This window comes from Opisthocomus hoazin, chromosome 7 (genome assembly GCF_030867145.1).
Source record: "Opisthocomus hoazin isolate bOpiHoa1 chromosome 7, bOpiHoa1.hap1, whole genome shotgun sequence".
Classification (NCBI taxonomy): Eukaryota; Metazoa; Chordata; class Aves; order Opisthocomiformes; family Opisthocomidae; genus Opisthocomus; species Opisthocomus hoazin.
This window is the reverse complement of record NC_134420.1, coordinates 70,558,792-70,578,782: the sequence shown is the minus strand read 5'-3', so window position 1 is coordinate 70,578,782 and position 19,991 is coordinate 70,558,792. Positions and strand designations below refer to the sequence as shown.

The 19,991-nt window shown below is 48.1% G+C and overlaps 1 protein-coding gene across 1 annotated transcript; it reads right to left on the bottom strand.

Moving 5' to 3' along the window:
• Window positions 1-297: 297 nt before the first annotated feature.
• ATG14 (autophagy related 14) lies at window positions 298-18,137 on the bottom strand. The gene is made up of 10 exons (XM_075427066.1): window positions 17,919-18,137; window positions 12,454-12,516; window positions 12,276-12,318; window positions 11,784-11,865; window positions 6,946-7,183; window positions 6,299-6,528; window positions 5,741-5,858; window positions 4,561-4,651; window positions 4,360-4,445; window positions 298-1,121 (listed from the first exon to the last, which is right to left on the bottom strand). The coding sequence occupies exons 1-10, from the start codon at window positions 18,134-18,136 to the stop codon at window positions 815-817; spliced, it is 1,476 nt and encodes a 491-aa protein (XP_075283181.1). The 5' UTR covers window position 18,137; the 3' UTR covers window positions 298-814.
• Between the last annotated feature and the right edge of the window lie 1,854 nt (window positions 18,138-19,991).

Sequence of the window (19,991 nt, the reverse complement as noted above, 5' to 3'; positions counted from 1 at the left end):
GATGAATCTTATTGCAACAACGCAACCCTGTATCGGCATCAAATGTGGGTCTAGCTAAGAGAACGTCCAGTGCTTCTTTGGTGTGTGATATTAAGAGGAAAGAGCCTGCGTGCTTTGGGCAGCACGAGGAGGAACTTCCAGGCTCCGACCGGTGGGAACAGCGTGAAACGAGCCGGCTTGCGGCGGCAAAACTGGGTGAAGATTCGCGACCGAATCTAAAATCGGAGCAATTTGCTGTGCGAGCTCCCGTCCGCGCTGATTCTTTGTATTAAAAATATGGCAACAGAGATTAGAAAACATGTTAAAAATGCATAATTTTCATGTCCTGAATGAAAAAAATTTAGAAAGATGCAATTTTGCATTATGCAAGACAGATTTAAAACACGCACAAACGAAAACCCTGTAAGGAGTTCAGAAAACGGGAACGGCCGTTGCACCACTGTCCCGACTGCACGCTGAGCAGCCTTCTCTCCGTGCTCGTCCCCAGCCAAACACTCCAAAACCTGTTTCTTCTTCAGACAGTACAGCTGGAGGCTGCTGGGTCCTTTTCTCTTCGATACTCGACGACGCAGACAGAACCAAGACACGAGGTGCCGTCACAGAATCTGCCCGTAGTACGTAGCTAGCTAATTTACGAAACGGTACCATCACAGTCACCTTGGGGGTAAATAAAAAGGTTTTTTTCTGCTTTACAAAACGAAAGTCCAACCTTTTCTTTGTTCCAGGCACTACTTAACTGAATACGTCAGGTTTCCTACAGCGCTGGCAGGGAGGGATTCCTTCCACGCGTCCCACGAGCCTTCTCCCGGGCTCGTTAGCGATGCCCAGTGTACGCCTTCAACCACGAGGTCACCGAGGCGGCAGCGGACGAGATCATTCCGCCCGCGCTGCTGCTGGCGATGGGCTGCGATACCTGCGTGCTCTGGCTCTGCAGCATCTCCACCTGCTGAGAGGGGATATCGCAGAACCGGGGGCTCGGCAGGTTCTCCCAGTCTGTCCCTAGGTCGGTCTCCTCATCGCTGACGCGCTCGTCTCCGCTCTCATCCGTTTCGCCGGCGGCGCTGGGATCCACGAACTCCATGGAGTCTTCGAGATCGGCGCTGATTTCGAAAGGGCCAGACCTGCGAATACGGACACGACGGCGTCAGCCCGTGCGGGAGAGGAGCCGGCGTGTTGCTGGCGCGAGCCCCAGGCACGCCAACGCACCCTGCTCGCTCACGCCCACAGCAGAGAAATTCAGACACCTCTGTGTCTATCAGCTGGCAAAGAGAAGCTCGCTGGCTACAGAGACAGCAATGTGCTGACAACGGTGGAAGGAAAAGTTGGCCAGGGGAATGATAGCTGGGTTCCGATCCACCGAGCAGAACGGCGGAAGAGCTGCTCTGCTCTGGCGGTGGAGAGCGCAAGACGCGCAGAGCGAAGAAAACGCTGTTGATGGTAACTCACAGCTCCGCCGGTGGAAAACTCAGCTTGATGTGCATCAGCTTGTAGTCTTCAGACCAGCCCTGGCCAGGCCCCGACGGCTGCGGCTCTGCCAGGGAGGGGGAGGGTGGTTCACAGCTCACAGAACTGAGCTGCTGGAGACTTCCCCTAGCAGCACCTCACCGTGAGCAAGACCTTGAGATCATTTTTATGATGAGGCTGCTCTAACGCTGGAACAGGTTGCCCAGAGAGGCTGTGGAGTCTCCGCCACTGCAGATACTCAAAACCCCACAGGCCATGGTCCTGAGTAACTTGCTCTAGTTGGCTTTGCTCTGAGTGGGGCCATGGGCTGGATCTCTAGAGGTCCTGGCCAAATCATAGAATCACAGAATCATTAAGGTTGGAAAAGACCTCTAAGACCATCAAGTTCAACTGCCACCCCAACACCACCATGGCTGCTAAACCATGTCCCCAAGTGCCACATCTACACAGTTTTTGAACCCCTCCAGGGATGGGGACTCTCCCACTGCCCTGGGCAGCCTGGTCCAACGCCTGACCACTCTTTCAGTGAATAAATTGTTCCCAGTATCCAGTCTGAACCTCCTCTGACGCAACTTGAGGCCATTGCCTCTCGTCCTATCGCTGGTTACCTGGGAGAAAAGACCAACACCCGCCTCACTCCAACCTCCTTTCAGGTAGTTGTAGACAGCCATGAGGTCTCCCCTCAGCCTCCTCTTCTCCAGACTGAACAACCCCAGTTCCCTCACCTGCTCATCAGACTTGTTCTCCAGACCCTGCATCAGCCCTGGCTGTGACTCCCAGTTCCCTGCTGCCACTGCCTGGCGGGAGAAGCGATTGCATCCCGCCCCGTCCCACTGCTTGGCACCGGAGTGCAGGCACCCAAAACCAGAAACACCTTCACTGAGCCAAAGCGGGCAGCTGCAGAGGCCTCCGACCCGCGGTCAGAGAGCGGGAGGTTTCCACGGAGGCGGTGAAAGGTGGCCTCCCCCAGCAAGCAGAGTCCCTGCCAAAGTCCACTGCGAAGCACGAAGCTGCTCGTGAAACAGGAGCAAGAACTGAACACGGGTAAGAGTGTTTCTCTCCAGCCTTCGTGGGAAAAGGAGCCTGAAGCAGCGACTGAGCATGCAAAATTTTAATCCAGACAATTAAAGCTTGGTAACATTATATGCATCTGAAAACAGAAGTTTATAAAGGGAACTACTGGGCAACTATAGTCCTAGGTATCACAGGAAAATAACGAGAGCTGGTTGCTGCAAACTTTGCAGGCGGCTGAGAAATTAAAGGTAAACACTCCTCTTTCATAATCCGGCAGGGAATGGGAGCGCTGCCTTCTGGCAAAGCATTTTGCTTAACGAGGCAACATAAGAAGAGAGTCATCAGGTTCAGGGCCAGAAGGGACCATGAGCTCATCTCGAGTGACCTCCTCTGCAACAAAGCCCATTACGTTCCATGCGTTCCCCCTGTCCTGAGCCCGGCAACTTCTCCCTGATGCAAGCACCCGTTCCAGAAACTCATCCAGCCTTGACAGGACGACACAAGGAAATGGAGAACCCCCACCTTCATTCTTGTGGGCAATTAAACTCTGTGTTAGGCACACGCGACGCGTTTCAGCCTAGCTCAGACTCTTTGCTTCCAACGGCGTCCATAAAGCCGTTCAGAATCCTGTATTTTCTCCCCACGAAGGCGTGTAAATCAAGTCATCTCTCAATCTCCCCTCTAGCGAGCTAAGACAGTTTTACACAGACTAACCTACCCTGCCCTCACTCGTAGGTATTTTCTCCGCCTCTTTCCTGTAACCTCTCCCTTTACTACATGGACCCGACTGATGCACGTGGAGCTCCGTAACGTCTGCACAGAGAAGCGAGACCCACTGTGGCACTCGGATCTCTTACAGCAGCCGCTTTCCAGGGCACCGTTCCTCATCCTCTGGGTATTTCCCGCACTCTCCTTGTTTTCGGACAAGCAGCGGCAAGCACATCGCTTTTCCCAAGCTGAACTCTGTTCCAAGGATGTGACTCCCTGTATCTTTGGGCTGAGTCAGTAGGGATAGACCCAAAGCACACAAGGCAAGCGGTCAGAGGCACGCAGCCAGTTCCTCTCAGCGGCACTGCAGGTTTTTAAATAAAACTAGATCTGTACACGAGAACGAAGTGGAAAAGTAGATCTCAGAACATTACTCTGCTTAAGGGGGAACAGTCAGATTAAACAAATATTTGCAGACTTTCTGCGCAAGTCACTTGTGACTGGATTATCCCAACAGGAAATCAATGTTGTTGGCTTTCTTATATTGAAGTTGTAAAAAAAAAATAAAAAAAGATTATTAACCCTGCTGCACGCAGCCCACAGGAACTGATGTTCTTTTCATCACGTACTATGTTAACAGAAAAGTAGTCTTTAATCTTAATTTACATAGAAATTAGTATTATTTGAAGTGTTGACTTTGGTCTAGGGTGTTCATTAACTGGAATTATTCTAGGAAAGGCTTACCTAGCGTTCGTTTTAGGGTTTATATTGCTGGATGCTCTTAGGTATTTACGTGTTGGCAAGCTGTGGGTAGGCTCACATTCGGAGCACAGTGAGACCGCCTGGCGTATGTGCTGCTGTCCCCTGGAGGGAAGGAGTTCTTGCTTCTGGGCGTAGGGGAAACAAGCCCATCATCAGCTACAACGCCTCCAGCTGAGCCCACCATACGCAGAAGCACAGCACACACCCATCTCCGAAATCTAATTTCCTACTCGGGACCCCCTTTTTCTGTCCTCTCCTGCCCCCTCCTTCTAACTACCCTGATTTCTGACGTGCTGAGGACTGGTCTATAAGTAGAGAAGAAGGGAAGGATTTCCCTCTTAAGTAACAAGGCAAACGCGTAACTTCACGAGGGATTCAGTCACAGGTGAGCTGAGACACCTCTCTTCTTACCTGCCCAAGTTCTCAGTGTCCGGGCTGACCAGGTACATAAGGTTCCTGAGCGTGTGCAGTGGGTGCAACAGATCTAAATTTACATGCTACCACATGTAGGGGAAGGCAAGAAAAAGACATGATCAGATACTGGAGGAAACCTGCAGGCACAGCTGATATTTCAAAAGCTCTTGAAAGAACCGAGACGCACGTTCCCCCTACCTGAGAGAAGCAAAGGTGAAGGATATTAGCGTTCAGCTTCTTCACTGCCCGCGTGAACCGGTGTCTGCTGAGGTTCTCTCCACAGAACTCGCTGTTGAAACACCACACACACACACAAAGCAAAAGGCTGTGAAAATACACCCACTGGAGATGCCAGCATTCTGTGTCCTGCCTTCCCACCAAATCCCGGAGCAAACACCCTCGCAGTGAGCACTTGTTTGAACTGCACAGCCAGTTTCAGAGTGCTCCGGAGATGAATTTTCCGCCTAGCAAGACTGTTAGCATTTCATCAGCAACCACTGCTTGCCCTAGTCTCACTGGTTTCAACAGGACAGGTGATGTGAACCGCACGAAACTCAAAGATCCACTGCAGCCAAGCTATTTTGGCTCTCCTTGTAAATCCTGCATCATTTCCCGGTCCCAAACTTGTCCTTCTGTGAACACTGAGCACCCAAATAATAGGATAAAAAAAACCCTGCAGAGACCCTACACAGCTTCTGTGCCCTCACTTCAACAACCACTATTTTAAACATTTAACAGAATCTCGGCAGCATAGCTGAGACCCCTGGAAGACCGACCAGGTCTACAGCTCCGTCAGTACTGTTTCCGTACAGATCCCACGCGCTCCGCATCGACACTAAAAACCCAGCAGCACTTTTCATCCCAAATGGGGTTTACGCAGCATTATCCCAGAGGCCTGGCAGCCAGGTACGTCCCCCACTGGTGTTTTATCCCAAAGAGCTGCTGTCATGCCCTACGAAGAGGCCTTGTTCTGCAGCACTTAACGTCGTGGAGCTATTCAAGATGACTCAGAGCTGCTGAATTGGGCCGGGATTTTGTGAAGCACAAGAGGGTCTCACAACGAGAAGTGCTATTCGTGGCCTGTCATATTTCATTTCTAATTTGAGGATGCTGAATACATCAATTAGAAAGCTGTTATTTTCAACCGTGCTGGTTGGTCTACACTCTCAGGAGGTAAAAAAGGAGGGAGGAACTATTAACTGTGGTCTAAAATCCTGCTAGCCCTCCACCCAAAATTAATGGCACAAAAATCCATGAGCCATTAACCGCTACCATAAAAGCTGTTCCAAGGAATGACTTTGTTCACAAAACCAAACTGAATTAAGATCAGTCCAAACTGGTCACTGATTCACCTCCTTAGAGGCATGCATTTACTTGCCTGTTGCAGAGCTTCTTGGGAAGATTCACATCAAGTATGAGAGACAAAGTGTTAACGAGCTGAGTTGCATAGCACAATGCAGCACTGATGGTATAAGCAGGGTTATTATGTTCCATATCTGAAAGAAATAAAAACATCATGAAAGTCTCATTTTAAATGAAGCCTCAGTGGGTGTGTTAACGTGTTACTGAAGTCTGCTCTGGAAAATGTCATTTGTAAGTATTGAGAACTGCCTGAATCCAGCAATCATTTACAGTGAAATCTGTCAGATGTTGGTGGAAAATAGTAATTCTTGGAATTCCTGTTAAAACGGCGGCATGTGAACCATGTCAAAACTGTGAATAATTAACTTTACCTCTCTATTGCACTGTGCTGTGTCCCAGTGAGCATTTCCTGCAAAAGAGGATTTCAGTGGACTGATCCCTATCCTCGTATTTATTTCTGACTCTGGTTTGTCTGGGAGAGAACAAACGGACCGGGCTCCTGCTCCTCAGCGGCTTCTGTTGGCATCCAAGGCTGCAAGTTCTAGAGTGCCCCAGATCAGACCTTGCTCCTTACCTGGTCCTTGTGTGGTCTTCTTCTCTTCCACCCAGTTGTAATATGCCGAGTAGTCTCCATTGTTGGGGAGGGTTATCCAAGGCCCTGTGATACTGATGCTGGTGTCGCCGTTGTGATCATCACACACCCATCTCCCGGAGTGATACGTGGTTCTCCTGGCTTCCGCAAGCTTGCTCACAGTGCTAGAGGTCATAGCATTGTCACTCTCAGAAGACACATCTGCAGGGTCTCTGTAGCACCCAAAGAGGAACAGAGTGTTTTTAAAGAAGTGTGAAAAATAGAATCAGAGGTGTACTTGGCAGGGACTCAGACAGATTTTGCAGAGAGCAAAATGCTTGTAGAAACACTCCTGCAAAACTCCTCCTTCCCCAAACTACTTTCCTTTGTTCTGGGATTTTTAATTATCTATTTTAAAAAAGTTTAACATTGGACACACAGTTTCAATCTCTCAGTAGGGAGATGCTGGCACCTCCAGATTCTGCTGTTCCGGACCTCTATCTCTGGGTCAGGTTCCCAGGCCTTTGGGAAACACCTCCTTCTCCCCACGGATGCTAAGGGAGCCAGGGCGTCTAGCTTAGACTTAGGTGACTCACTTCTCGGTGTCTAAAGCTAAGCAAAACGAGTCCAAAAGGATGAGTGTTCTGTACCTCATGCTTGTCTTTACTTCTTCAATGGGAAATATGACTGATGTTAGCTCCAGGATATGCGTCCGACGAAGATTTGCCAGATGCTCATACTGGGTTTTCAAGTCGCAGGTTTTTTTCTCTACCAAGTCTCCCAGCTTGCGGTTATGCCTCTGGATCTTCTCTTTCTTCTCCTGGTGCCGCTGAGCTCTGCGATAATGCTTCTGGTTCTCCTCTTTAATTCTCAGAAGCCCCTCCGCGTCTGCGAAAACAGCGGCAGATGTTAGCCTTGGAAAAGTTGCTGCGAGGTACTTGTAGTAAGCTTGAGCAAAGCATTGTTAATACTTCTAGAAAACAAGATCTATAGCAGCTTAAAACAGAAAACCCTGCTAAACCATTAACATTTTCCAGCTGCTCAGCGGTGCAATTTTTTAATCTTTTCTGAAGATCTCCAAAGAGACTGAAATTGGGATTACTCTTTCCCTATCTTTTACCCAGCTACTTTTGGATTTGGAGCAGAAAAACCCAGATTTCACAGTTTAATTAAGCTTCTGAGGTAACCACCATGACAGAAATAGCTTGACTGTACATGTTTGCATGGAGCTGGCCAAAAAGACACGCATTGCTTGCAGCCAAAATCAAGTGCAGATAGCATCTCCGTTCACCATTTCTGGCAGCACTGCTGCTGTTACTGTATGTTATTTGGGCTTCGTGCTCACGTACGAACTCCTAAAGCACTTGGATCCCAACGGTGCAGACCTCTTGTTACCACAAGGGAACACTGCCTAAATCTCCCTTTCCAGCCACAAAATGAGAAATGCGCTTTTGTACTGAAGTGCTGCAACTGCCTGAATTTACTCCGCGCGTCAGGGACACTGAGGCTTGGAAAAACATCCTTCAAGAGCATCTGCGGATTCTCCTAGAAAATAACTGACTGCAATAATGCTTCCACAAACATATGGTGCTGAAGAGAGCAAGTTAACCACCTCTGCCTTTCAAAAGCTCAGGAAAACATTTCTTATACACACTCTCCAAATACACGTCTAAAAGTCTTAACGCACCCTCGTTTGAACTAGAGCCCCCACCTACCAGTCACTTAATTCCTGTTGTTATGGCTGAAAAGACACAGTGTTAGCCAGGTTCTCTTGCAGCAAGGCATTGCTTTCCTGTACTCAAGAAGTGGAATAACTGCCCCGTGCACAGAAGGGAAGCACTAAGCCCTAACATTGTTTTGCTGATATGTTTTGATTGCGAGGCACAGACGAGCTCCATGACATTGGCTACTCTAAGAAGCTGCACTATATACTACTAAAATCAAGAAAACTTCCAAGCAGCTATAGCGACCTCAAACAACACAGTCAGGCTGCCAGTCTTCCCAACAGGGGGGCACAGAATTTAAAGGCTACATCCGAAGCACGGGACCCAAGCCCGATTCCCAGCCACGGGTCCGTGCCCAGCCGTGCTCGGCCAGCGCACGACACCCTCCTGCTAGTCCTGGTCTGCACCCGCACAGCTGGAACCGCACGGACCTCCGGCCAGCCCCTAGCCCAGCTGGGTGGGAGACCAGGGGTGCTGGTGCCCCTCAGAGCGCCCGCCCCGCAGACACAGAGCCTGCTGTCTCTGCAGGTCAGGAACTGTTTCCAGTCATCCAGCTGATCATTTGCGACCTACGATGCGTGTGGTAGGTGGGAAGATGTGATACGCTGGGATGCAAAGTCCCAAATTAAGGAAGGCGAGAGTAATTTCCCCAAGCAGATAAGAACTAATAATCCTCAGGTTTACAAAAATAAGTGAGCCTCTGTTAGAGGAAATGTAGAAAAATCGACTTTCTCTGAGCGATACCAAGAATCCCTGTGTCAGCTAGTACTTCAGTTTCCTTTAAGCATTCCTGTAACATCAACAAAACAATCAATTAATGCTTACATTCATATTCTCAAACTCTCCCTTTGCATAAAGAATAAGAGACAGAGGAGTAAAACGTCCATCTGTTCAATTTTCACATTCACGTTGTACTTGAAAGGCTGCTTTTTCACAGGGTGAACTCCCTTTCCTGCAGGACCAACAGCAATTATTCGAGCAGCAGGGGAGAACACTGCAGGCACGTTTCCTCTTCAGCAGTCCCAGGGCAGACACAACTGTCCTTTTTTTGGCATAGCACCTCTGCTTTATCACCCAGTTTATGAGGTGATTACAATTTGTCCCCAGAAGTATTTCAGGACACCACTCTGTCCCACACACCCACACTGCCTGATAAATGCAAGCACAGGGACACCGATCTCTGCCCAACGGGAAGCTACGCCAGATATTTGCCAGACTGTCTCCTTGAACTGCTCTCCACGGACCGAAGGCAAACACACATATTTTAAAATCTTATTTTAAGGAGCACCAATTATTGAGGAGAGTCAACTCCAAAAAGGAACCCAGCGTTCTAGGAATTGTTCTTATTTCAGAAAACTAAACTACGCCATATCCAAGAGAAGAGAAACAACCCATTCACGTTTTTTAATGTGGTCCAAGAGTGAATCAAGTTGCGTTGCTGATCAACTGGCTACTGATGGCAAGAGTTCATTTTGGTCCTATCTGCAAGGCAATTTTGGGGTAACTGAGCTAAAAGCAGGTCAGTTGGGCAATAGTTAGGTCAGTTCATAGGTTAAATCTAATCAAGTTCACTGTGAATCAGAGAAGTTGCAAAAGCCACAGACAATACACTTCACAGATCAGCAGAAAAGCGGAGGAGCTCCGCTCCCCAGCTGGTCCTAACATTTTGCCACCTTCAGAGCTGCATTTTGAGAAAAGGTGACGAAGTTACTCAAAGTCACATTGACTGCCTCTTCTCGTTTCTTCACAGGCTAAAGAGAACAAGTAATTACTATCTCCATCATCTTCTACCTACTGCAAAGCTTGCTTTTCTTCACCTTCCTCTTCTCTAAACCAAACCAAAATATCAATTTCTTTAGCCATTCCTTGTGTTTTATTCCTAATATTCTCTTCCTCCAGACTTTCTCCAGTTGATACATATCTTCCTTAAATTGCTCAAATTGGACACCAGGCTTCCACTGAGGGAACACCCATGCCAGGCACAGCAGGATAATTGCTTCCATTTTAAATACAATACTTATATTGTTAGAACTCAGAATGAAGTCTGAGCCTTTCTGGAGCAGCATCAGATTGATAATTTTTATTTAATTTTGTATTCCCCAGATTCTTTCCCGTCAAATCTCACCACCGTCCCCCACTTTGGGTTCATACGTTCCTCTTTCCTAATCAGCATGCACTTGACTCTGTCCTTTTCAGATGACACTGTCAATTTATCTGCGTCATTTTGAACTTGGTCCCGTTCTCCACAGAAGTCATACCATCATCCACCCTGGCTTCCTCCATTCCACCTTCTATTCTACCATGCAAGCTATTATGGAAAATATGGGACAAAAATGGGCCAGAAACCGGTTTCTGCTGAGCTCATCCTCAGTTTGGCAATTATCACCACTCCTTGAATGCAGTCTTTCTAGCCTTTTGTGTCAACCTTACAGTGATTACACCCAGAGAAAACGTCTCTTCTTGCTCGTGAGACAGTCTGGGGTAGTGCCCAAGGGCAAGTGATGTTGCATCTCCTGCTTCATCCTCCACTAGACCACGTGACCCCCCCCAGACAAGGGGTTGATTTTATAGGGCCTATTCTTAACAAAGTCATGCCTGTTTTTAATTTCCTTCTCTTCTAACTACCTACAAAGCAGTCAGAGGTTTCTAATAGGATGACTGTGTCATCAGTCCTTCCTCCACCCTTTCAAAGAAGATGCTGTCTTCACTCTGTTTCCCGGGACATCCCCTCTCCCTCACGTGTTCTCAAGTGCTCCACAGACTACTTCAGCTTGTTCCTTAAGTTCCCTAACGGGAATCTCGTAAGGCCTTGCTGACATAATCAGAATAACATTTAGCTGGCTGTTTTCTTTCCTTAGTTTTTTCTCCCCTCAGCCTGCAGCCCTCTCACGATGTAAAATTTAATCTGGCTAAGCAGCTCGTCACATTTTCTTTGTGAGAAGAGGAAGCAACGAAGGCACTGAATACTTCAGGCTTCTCTGCACTGGTATTTGCTCTCTTTCCTGTCAGCTAACAGGCTTGCCTATTCCATCTTTTTCTTATTACACATTTCTTATTGTCACTATCCATCCTCCTTACTAATTGAAAACCATTTTGCTTTGTAACTATTCTCAGGTATATGACCATGCTTCCACTCGCTGTATGGCTCCTCTTGAATTTCAAGTCACAGAAGTGTTCCCGATTCAATCAATATGCTCCTGAATATGCTTCCTAGCTCTCCTGTGCACGTAGGCTGCAAGGAGTGCTGCGTATCCTCGTCTGAAAAACGACCCTACAAATCTCTCCTGCACAATATTTCAACGAGTTTCAAAACTGCAGCTGCCGAACGGTAGCCCCTCACCAGCCTATGCTATATTTCAGTAGGATTTTAGGATTTCTAGACAGGTGGGGGTTAAAATTCAACAGTCGCATGGAATTCGTAACAGCTGCGGAGCTGTTTGCTCCTCTTTATCAAGAGGAAGCGATCAGAAACACTGCACTGAATAAAGCCATCTCTAGGGACAGAGCCAAAGTCACAGGCTGCTAAGCATTTACTTTGAAAGCTGTTGCAAAATGATCTCCATCCAGCTGAATAATGTCTACTGTTTGCTAATTAAAACCCAAGCACAAAAAGGCTAAAAGCCACTCGCTGATTTGCATTCAAGTTGATTTCAGCAGCGATGGTTCGGAAATTCACCATTTTTAAAAGCTAACACTCAAATTCACATCAATTGATTCTTCACTCTGAGGCACAGAGCTTTCCGCATCACAAAAGCATTACTCACGTCTTGTCATTTCATCGTTTTCTTTGCAAATGGTCTGTTTCAGCTGCTCAATCCTCATCTTGCAAGACATTATTTTCCATCTCTGAAAAAGAACATTCAGCAACTCTAGGGCACGAACGGCTTCAAACACACTGACTAATGATTAACAACAAAGCCAGCAGCTTTAGCGCAAAAGTAGCAGGATGTTCTTAATTAGATCAGATGAACAAATAAATATTTCATATGCTGTTTTGTGCACAGAAGAATGCCACAAACAAACCGAATGCTTAGTATAAAGTCAAACAGTATAACAAGTTATTGAACAAATATCTAGCAAGAAACGAAAAATACTGACGGTTTGGAGCACTCTGCTTGCAGAGCCAATTTCAGTTTTGCTTACAACAGGCTTTTTGGGAAAGCAACACAATGCCCTCGAGGTAAACTGTAACTTTAAACTACGAGATCTGGGAATTCAGAGAGTTTAAAAACTATGGGACACTTTGAACAACTCACCAGCTGATCAGTTATCTCTTTCCCTTCCATGGCCTTCAAAACACTAGAGGAAAAAACATGATTGAAAGTTTTATGACTATCTGGACTATGTCTGTCTCCAGCAACAGTGCGTTAGAGAGACTGTTTTGTTTTTCTGAGAGTTCTTATAGTTTATTTTCATTTAATAACTACAACTTACTGTTTTTGGAATTCTCTCTGTTTGGTTTTAAGATGCATCAGCCTTTCTTTCTTGTCTGAAAACCTGGAAGAGATTAAATGTTTTTATTGATATTTTGCACAATATGGCATTGTAAGTAGTCTGAAAAGATAAAAAGACTGAATCTTGCGGGAGTCTCCAAACCTCAACTATCTGTCTTAATCTCAGGAAGTAATGGCCAAATGTATAAAACTCTTGCAGAGTTCTAGAGCATGTGTCTCACAGGAACTGCAACAGAACCTCTAAGCTGAGGAAACATCAGCTTGCTGTATTATCAAACTTGTAAGCAAATTACTCGCTATTTCTGGAAGATTTATAGCTTAGCAATATCAATATTTTGTGTATTAAGAAAAATATATAGTACTCTCAAAACCTTTAGTCCCTGGAGAAATGAACAGCACCATGTCAGATACCGTAGTGAGCCTGAACTGCGCTGGTTCACGAGCTGGGAGGGTTTCAGCTGAGGCCACTCTCGTAGTGGGAAATGCAGGTTTTCACACTCTATACGATTGCATTTTCTCCCTTCTAACGTGCAAGTGTCTCACACTTCGTTCATTAATGGGTCCAAATAGAACAGCACTCTCCCAGGACTTTCACATGACATCCACATCCTTCCTGTATTAGTAACAGCAAGAAGTTGCTTTGTCTTCTACTTATTTCTGCTGGGAACTTGTAGCCATCACAAGTCCATGACCCAAATGGCTGCTTGAGCTCAGACCTCCGGCGAAGCTGAGGTATAGGAACGGCAAAGAACTGATCAGCAGGGAAGTTTTTTAAGATTCATCGCCCTGCGTTTGAGCCCTCTGAATACTCAGCAGCCATCTTCTGCTCCCCTCCATGTTCCAGAAAGTGTTGAGAAAGACATTTAAAGAAAATAGCATGTGAACGATGCATATTGAGAAATTACAACGAAGCGTGATGTGGCAAAGCTAACAGTAAGAGCAAACAGCAAGAGAGACAGCCAAGAGGTTTAGATGTCATAAAAACCAGCAGATGTGCTTTGTCCTCTGCCAGCGTATGGCTTCCCAACCCTTTGTGCTTCCCGTGCTACGGCACCGTCCCGAGCCGCGCCTCAAAAGCCCGTCTTGGGTTCAGTCCATGTACAGAAAAACAATTCACCGATCTCCCCCTGGAACACGTAGAATTGACCACTCCATCCTAGCAGAGCTCTAATACTTCATGTACAACCCATCATGTCCTTTATTTCAGGGATATCTACACTTTAGAAATAGAAACACACTTTAACAGAAAGAATTATACCGTAAGCCTTGACAGGATGGCACCTTGTGCCTCTCTCTGCTCAACTCTGTGGGTTTGATTTCAGGTAAAACTTTAAAATGCTTCATTTCCGTCCTTGAAGTGCTGAAATCTGAAAGCTTGGTGACTAACTTCGGGTTCAAAAAGCGTGTCATCACCCTTCCAGATGAACATTAGCATTAAAACGACAACAAAACTACTGGCTGTTGCCTTCGTAGTCAATCAAAAATACCTGTTTAGCTTCTAACACAAACCAAACCCAAACGTGGGTGCTTGGCACCAAAGCCAGAGGCCACGCACGAGCCGGAGGAATGCGGTGCGACCGGAGCCCGGCTGCTCAGCCCGGCGCGTTCCTCCTTCGTGCGTGTCCTCACCCCACCAGTCACCAGGGAAATTACAGAAGCGCCCTGCACTCGAGTCCTGCTTACTGCAGAGTAAGGCGCACCTACTGCACCCCGACCTTCGGTGCTACCAAAAATAGCGTGGCCCAGAAGCGCGCCGCGGGGCAGTCACGCAGGGAGAGCGCGCTGGGGTAATTTGGGAAGTCTTGTTTTCAAAGCTGGGTTCACGGGCACAGAGCCTGACTAAACGCAATTACCCAAATCACGTCCATCGCATCGGCAAAAAGCTGAATGATCTGTCAAGAATCTGGGACCAAATGAAGTTCTTACTGGGGAGGGAAGACAGAAATATTTGCGAAAGCCTGCAAAAATTACAGCTCACCATGCGCTTCGGCAGCTATGTCAAACAGCTCCTACAAACTTCTTCAGGAGGTTTCTCCCAAGCAAACGTTTCCAATTCTTTATATAGCCCCAATTTTAATTGCATCGCATCGTGTAACTGATTTTTCTCCATCTATCTGCAGCCTTTCAATCTGGCAAAGAAACAAAACTTTGGATGAACTATTACAGGAACTCCCATAAAACGTAAACTGAGAGAAGCAGAGGACTCAGCATCTCAAATTGTCCATTAAATGTTTCTCTTTCCTCAAGTCTTATCACATTGAGCTGAGATTTTCTATGCTTACTTGGCTTCTTTCCACATGTTCAGAACCAGTGAGAAGCAACCAGAAAAGAGGAATTTCTAATCTACAGGAATTGATTAACGCTGAAGGAGTTGAGGACAGCAATAGGTGCATCCATTACTGGACCTATTCACTAGAATAACACTCCGTTGCTGCAAAAAGTCACTATTCCTCATCATAACCCACAGCTTAGAGCAGTCAGATAGGCTTAGGCGTCACAATGACATTGTCTTTGGCTTTTGCCATCTGCAGACACACAAAGCAAAGCAATTCAGTACGCCTGTAAAAGGCACTCTGCGGATTTATGCCTGTGACAGGCTGGAGTAAACTCCCGGGAGGAAGAAGAGCATCAAGGTGCCAGCTCAGCTTTTGAACACACAACGTATTACTAATGAAGAGAAGAATGTCGGGGATTATTTGACTGGAGGACTTCCGGACTACTCATCCTTAATTGCAGCTGTACTTCAATAATTAATCTTCACAGCTCCTCAGTCTCTCCCCCTCACGGATACAGGGTGTGATTTTTGCCAGGCATCTGAACAACTTCGATCTCACCGTAGCCTTTATAAAAATCAGCACACAAAACAGTCCAATGAAAAGAAATCTGAACTAATTCTTACTGTTAGAATGTGAAATCATTTATCTTCTTTTAAGGAAAAATCACAAGAAAGTTCCAAACACAAAACACCGCTGGATACAAGGAGTAACGCTTGCTTTCTTCAGTTCTCACGAGAGAGAACAACCCTTTCCCCCAACCTGTAACGCTTCCAAAAGACAAACGGGAGGCCCAAATGACCCCGCACGCTCCCACACTCCCAGTTTCTCACACCACGTTTATAACCGAGGCGCACAGCAGAGCCCTCGTCCTGACCCCGCCACAGCCTCCATCTATCATTAACCCAGCGACTACTAGAAGGCATAAACTAAACAAATAAATAACGATGACCGTAAACACAAGCTGAAACCCAGCCAGCCACCCGCCCCTGCCCCGGCGGGACTCCGCCACGCTGCGTGGTCGCCGTTTAACAAGTCGCTCCCTGGCCCTGCTCACATGGCACGGAATTCATAGAAACCCGCTCGCTGCTCACAGCGAGGAAACACAGCAAACCGACCGCCGAAGCAAGAGGCTCTTGCTCCCTCGCTTTTATATCAGTCCTTCCAAGTATTAAATATCAAATGCAGACAAAACATTTCAAGCCCAGTTTTAAAAATCAGTAATTCCACGATCTTCAAAAGAACGAGGAAGAAATCTTGGCTTTATGGGGCTTTGTCCCTACCCTGATTGTGCTATTCATAGATGTTACGTTGTTCCTTTAATTCATTACCACAAAGTTGCTGTTTTCAACGGACTGCACTACTGCTCCAGCAAGTTTTGAGCAGCGGGAGAAACAAAGCCTGGGGAAACGGAGCGCATAGGGAGGGCCCCCAGAACAGAGGCTCCAGGGGAACAGAAGAGAGGAGGGGTCCTCACAGATGCAGTTGTGATGTCCAGACAGAGGAGGGGGGGGGGGGAAGGACAAAAGACAAAAGAAGAGACTTCCTTCCTGCAGTTAAGAAACACAGTGTAAACGTCCAGAACATTTTCTACCCACAGGCAAACGGGACAGTTACAGCACCTTCGGAGGATGCGGTGAAAATTGCCAGACAGAAAAGCTGATCTTGTCTCCTGTGAGAAGATACACAGAAGATAAAGATTTATTTATTTTTTTATCCCAACAAGCTGTTGCTTTGGGTAGTTTGGCTATGGCTGCTTCTTTACGGTTTCATTTTTCTGATGGGTAGAGAAGCTTCTTAAGCCTTGGTTAACGCAGAACAGTGGTTCCACTATAACGAAGGCTACAATTGAATTTCTACAATTAAGCCAGATGTTCAGCCAAAATCTTACGGCTACAAAAGGGGCAGGAAAAAATAGTTGGTTTGTGTTCCGCACTCCAAATCCAATTTTTTCATGGAAGCTGCAGATAACCCCGAGCAGCCTCCCGCAAACACAAGCTTTCCAGCTATTTTAGAAAGACTAAACACAGTTTGTGATTCCGTGACACAGTCTTTTGGGGAAAAAAAAGAGAAAACCCAGCCAGGGGCAGACTGAGGTCTCAGTTTTGAAGCCGATTCACGCCGGCTGACGCCCCACGCCCACTCCCACCGACGCTGATGGAGGAAAGACACCACCGTCCCCTCGGCTGTTCTCGTGCTCGGCAGAAGGACGCGGAGAGGCTCAGCACACGCCGCTCACCGCCGTCCCAAAACAGTTCAAGAAATCGCTCTCAGCGCTGCTAATGAAGCTACAAATGAAGGACTGAGAACGCGGCGTCGGCCAGAAATCAGAGCCACCCTGGAGACGGCGCCGGGTGGATTTTTAAGTTTCTGGGATGGGCGCGCTGTGAACGGCAGCTACGGAGGGGCAATCCGAGTCACGTAATGAGAATATTTTCTTATTGACATAACGCTCATTCAGCCGCCCTCCTGCAGAGCCGACGCCTCGCAAAAAGGAGCGGGAAGGCGCACGATTAACCCAAGCAGAGTAATTTTTTTCATCATTCCAAAGGTGCCCCGTGATTAGGATTATTTCTGTAGAGTGGAAAATACAAAAGGGCTCTGCTTCTTGCCCACTTTCCTGATTCTGCTTCACGGTTTAGAAGACCGCCGGGTTTAACACGGGCTGCTGCAAACAGCGACGCGTTTCAAATACGCTAACGCACCGCGCTCTTTGTGCCCTGAGCTCTCTGGAGCTTCTGCTGGCGACATCAGCGCTGGGGCACGACCCTCACGCCCGCACCTACATGAAAGCCGGGGAGCTGTATTTATTGTTATTGTTATGATTTATCATTATTATTATTTTAAGGGTTATTATTAAGTGGGTCCAGCGCTGCCTTGGCGGGGCAGACCCCCAGCTGCCAGCACCGTTCCCCCACCCCACAGCCCCCAACACCCGTTTGCTGTCCCCCGGCCTGGGGAAGGGGACAAATGGCTCCCCCCAACCCCCCCTCCCCCATCCCATCCCATCCCATCCCCCCGGCCCAGCCCTGAGGGGAGCAGGGGAGGGGCAGCCCAACGCCCGCAGCCCAACGCCCCGGTGCGACCCCCCCCCCCTCCCCCCCCGGTATGACGAGGGGGCAGGGGAGGGAGAGGGTACCCCGTTCCCCGCTTCCCTCAGGGCCGCCGGTACCTCTCGGAGTCGCGACCGTCGAAGAAGACGAAGTCGCCGCTCTGGACGCATCTGGCGCAGGTGAGGCGGCGGCGGGTGGTGTTGCAGAGCGGGCACCGCTCCACCGCCACGTACAGACCCTCGGCGTCTTCCTCGGAGCCCCGCGGAGCCCCCGGGCCGGCCCCGGCCCCGCCGCCCTGCCCGCCGGGCTGGGGCCGGCCGCCGCTGGGAGACGCCATGATGGGCTCCCCGCGCCGGCGGTCACGTGGGACTTTGTTTTCGGGCAGGGGCATTGTGGGAAGGGGGGGGGATGGCGGGAGGCCGCGGCCAGGCCCCGGGGGTGGGGTCACCCCGCTGCTCTCCTCAGGGCCGGTCTCGGAGGAGGAGGCAGCGCGCTCATGGCCTTAAAAATGAAAATCGCGGTTTTCCTTTGCTGGACGCCGGAGTCCCGCCGCCCGCAGCGCCTGCCGAGGGTGAGGGGTGGGGCGGGCCCTGCCCCGCCGACTCCGCTGGGCCTGGCAGGGAGATTCTGCCATTGCCATGGAATCATAGACCGGTTTGGGTTGGAAGGGACCTTAAAGCTCATCTGGTTCCAACCCCCCTGCCATCAGCAGGGACATCTTCCACCAGCCCAGGGTGCTCAGAGCTCCATCCAACCTGGCCTTGAGCACTGCCAGGGAGGGGGCAGCCACAGCTTCTCTGGGCAACCTGGGCCAGGGCCTCACTACCCTCATGGGGAAGAATTTCTTCCTAATATCCAATCTAAATCTGCCCTCTTTGAGTTTAGAGCCATTCCCCCTCGTCCTATCACTGCACACCCTTGTGAAAAGCCCCTCTCCGTCTTTCCTGCAGGCCCCTTCAGGCACTGGACGGCTGCTAAAAAGTCCTTTTTCATTCCTTTACAACAGCTGAACTACAAAAAAAAAAAAAAACAACCCCACACGTGGAGAGCATCCCCTGCAGATCCACCTTCATACTGCATGAAGTCCAGCCCCTGACACTGCTGCGTGCACTGTGTTTGCCAACCCAAGTCAGTTCCTCAGGGGTGAGTATTTACAACAGTATCAGGAATGCAAGATTCGTGTAAGAAAGGTGCAACTATTGACACCTGGCCTTAGAAGGGACAGGCTGGCAGGTTTCCTCACCCCAGGAAGGAATGAGACGGCTGTCTCCCAAGGCTGGAGGCGGAATCAAGAATTAAATATTCAAGCGTGATCAGGTAGTACCTAAAAGCAGCAAGCCAGTGCCCTGCAGCAGAATGGAGTGGGAAACACCAGGCAATGAGAAGAGAAGCAGAGTCCACACGAGCCCGAATAACTTAAAGCAATAGCCCATCAATTAAAGAAAATAAAACACCACACCAAAACATGTCCCAGTTTAAAAAAAGCGAAACATCCCAGCCTATATTGTTTCCCCTTCCTAGTGTGTTTAATTGCTACAAAGCACTAGCATGAACAGCACTGAATAGGTAGAACCAAGATTGTTGTTTTTAAGAAAAGAGTTAACATAGCAAACATCGTCAGTAGCTCAGTGAAAAGACACAGAGCCCACTTCTTATCTTTAAGACTTTATCCACACTTTTAAAGAGCATTAACTCTACCGGTGAAACTATGTGGCAAGGTCTTAATTAAAACGCAATTTATTCAAGGGGGCTCATCATAGGTAAGCTTTTTCCAGCATCCCAGTGAGAGCAGGTTGTTTTTCACTTGCAAAAGATTATTGTATCTCAAGTTTATCAGCTTTTACAGCTAGAGTGCAAAGAAGTCCCGCCCACAGCAGTGGAAAGTCTGGTGTTAGAAAACAAACAGACAAGTAAGGCTCTGTTTAAAAAAGATTTGAGCATGGAAATCCAGTTTGACTGTGACAAGGAAATTGATAACACAGTTAAGACCAGTTTATCATAAGGAAGTGCATGAAGTTTTTCAAACTTTTTTCCAGAGGAGGAGGCAGGCAGTTTGTGAGACATACTGCAGACACAGAAGTTGAAATCACATCCTCACCGAACCAGAAATAAACTTGTGACAGCAGAATTAAGCCCAGCAAGACTACGACAGCCTGCTCCGTACTCAGCCGTCCCTCATATTGTGCATTTCC

What these genes read in the sequence shown, in the direction of transcription:
- ATG14 (XM_075427066.1), bottom strand. Translation starts at nt 18,136, where the DNA reads ATGGCGTCTCCCAGCGGCGGCCGGCCCCAGCCCGGCGGGCAGGGCGGC. An exon ending in CAGAGAGAATTCCAAAAACA is followed by an intron (nt 12,319 to 12,453) that starts GTAAGTTGTAGT and finishes TTTTTCCTCTAG; the next exon opens with TGTTTTGAAGGCCATGGAAG. An exon ending in TTCACCTTTGCTTCTCTCAG is followed by an intron (nt 4,446 to 4,560) that starts GTAGGGGGAACG and finishes TACATGTGGTAG; the next exon opens with CATGTAAATTTAGATCTGTT.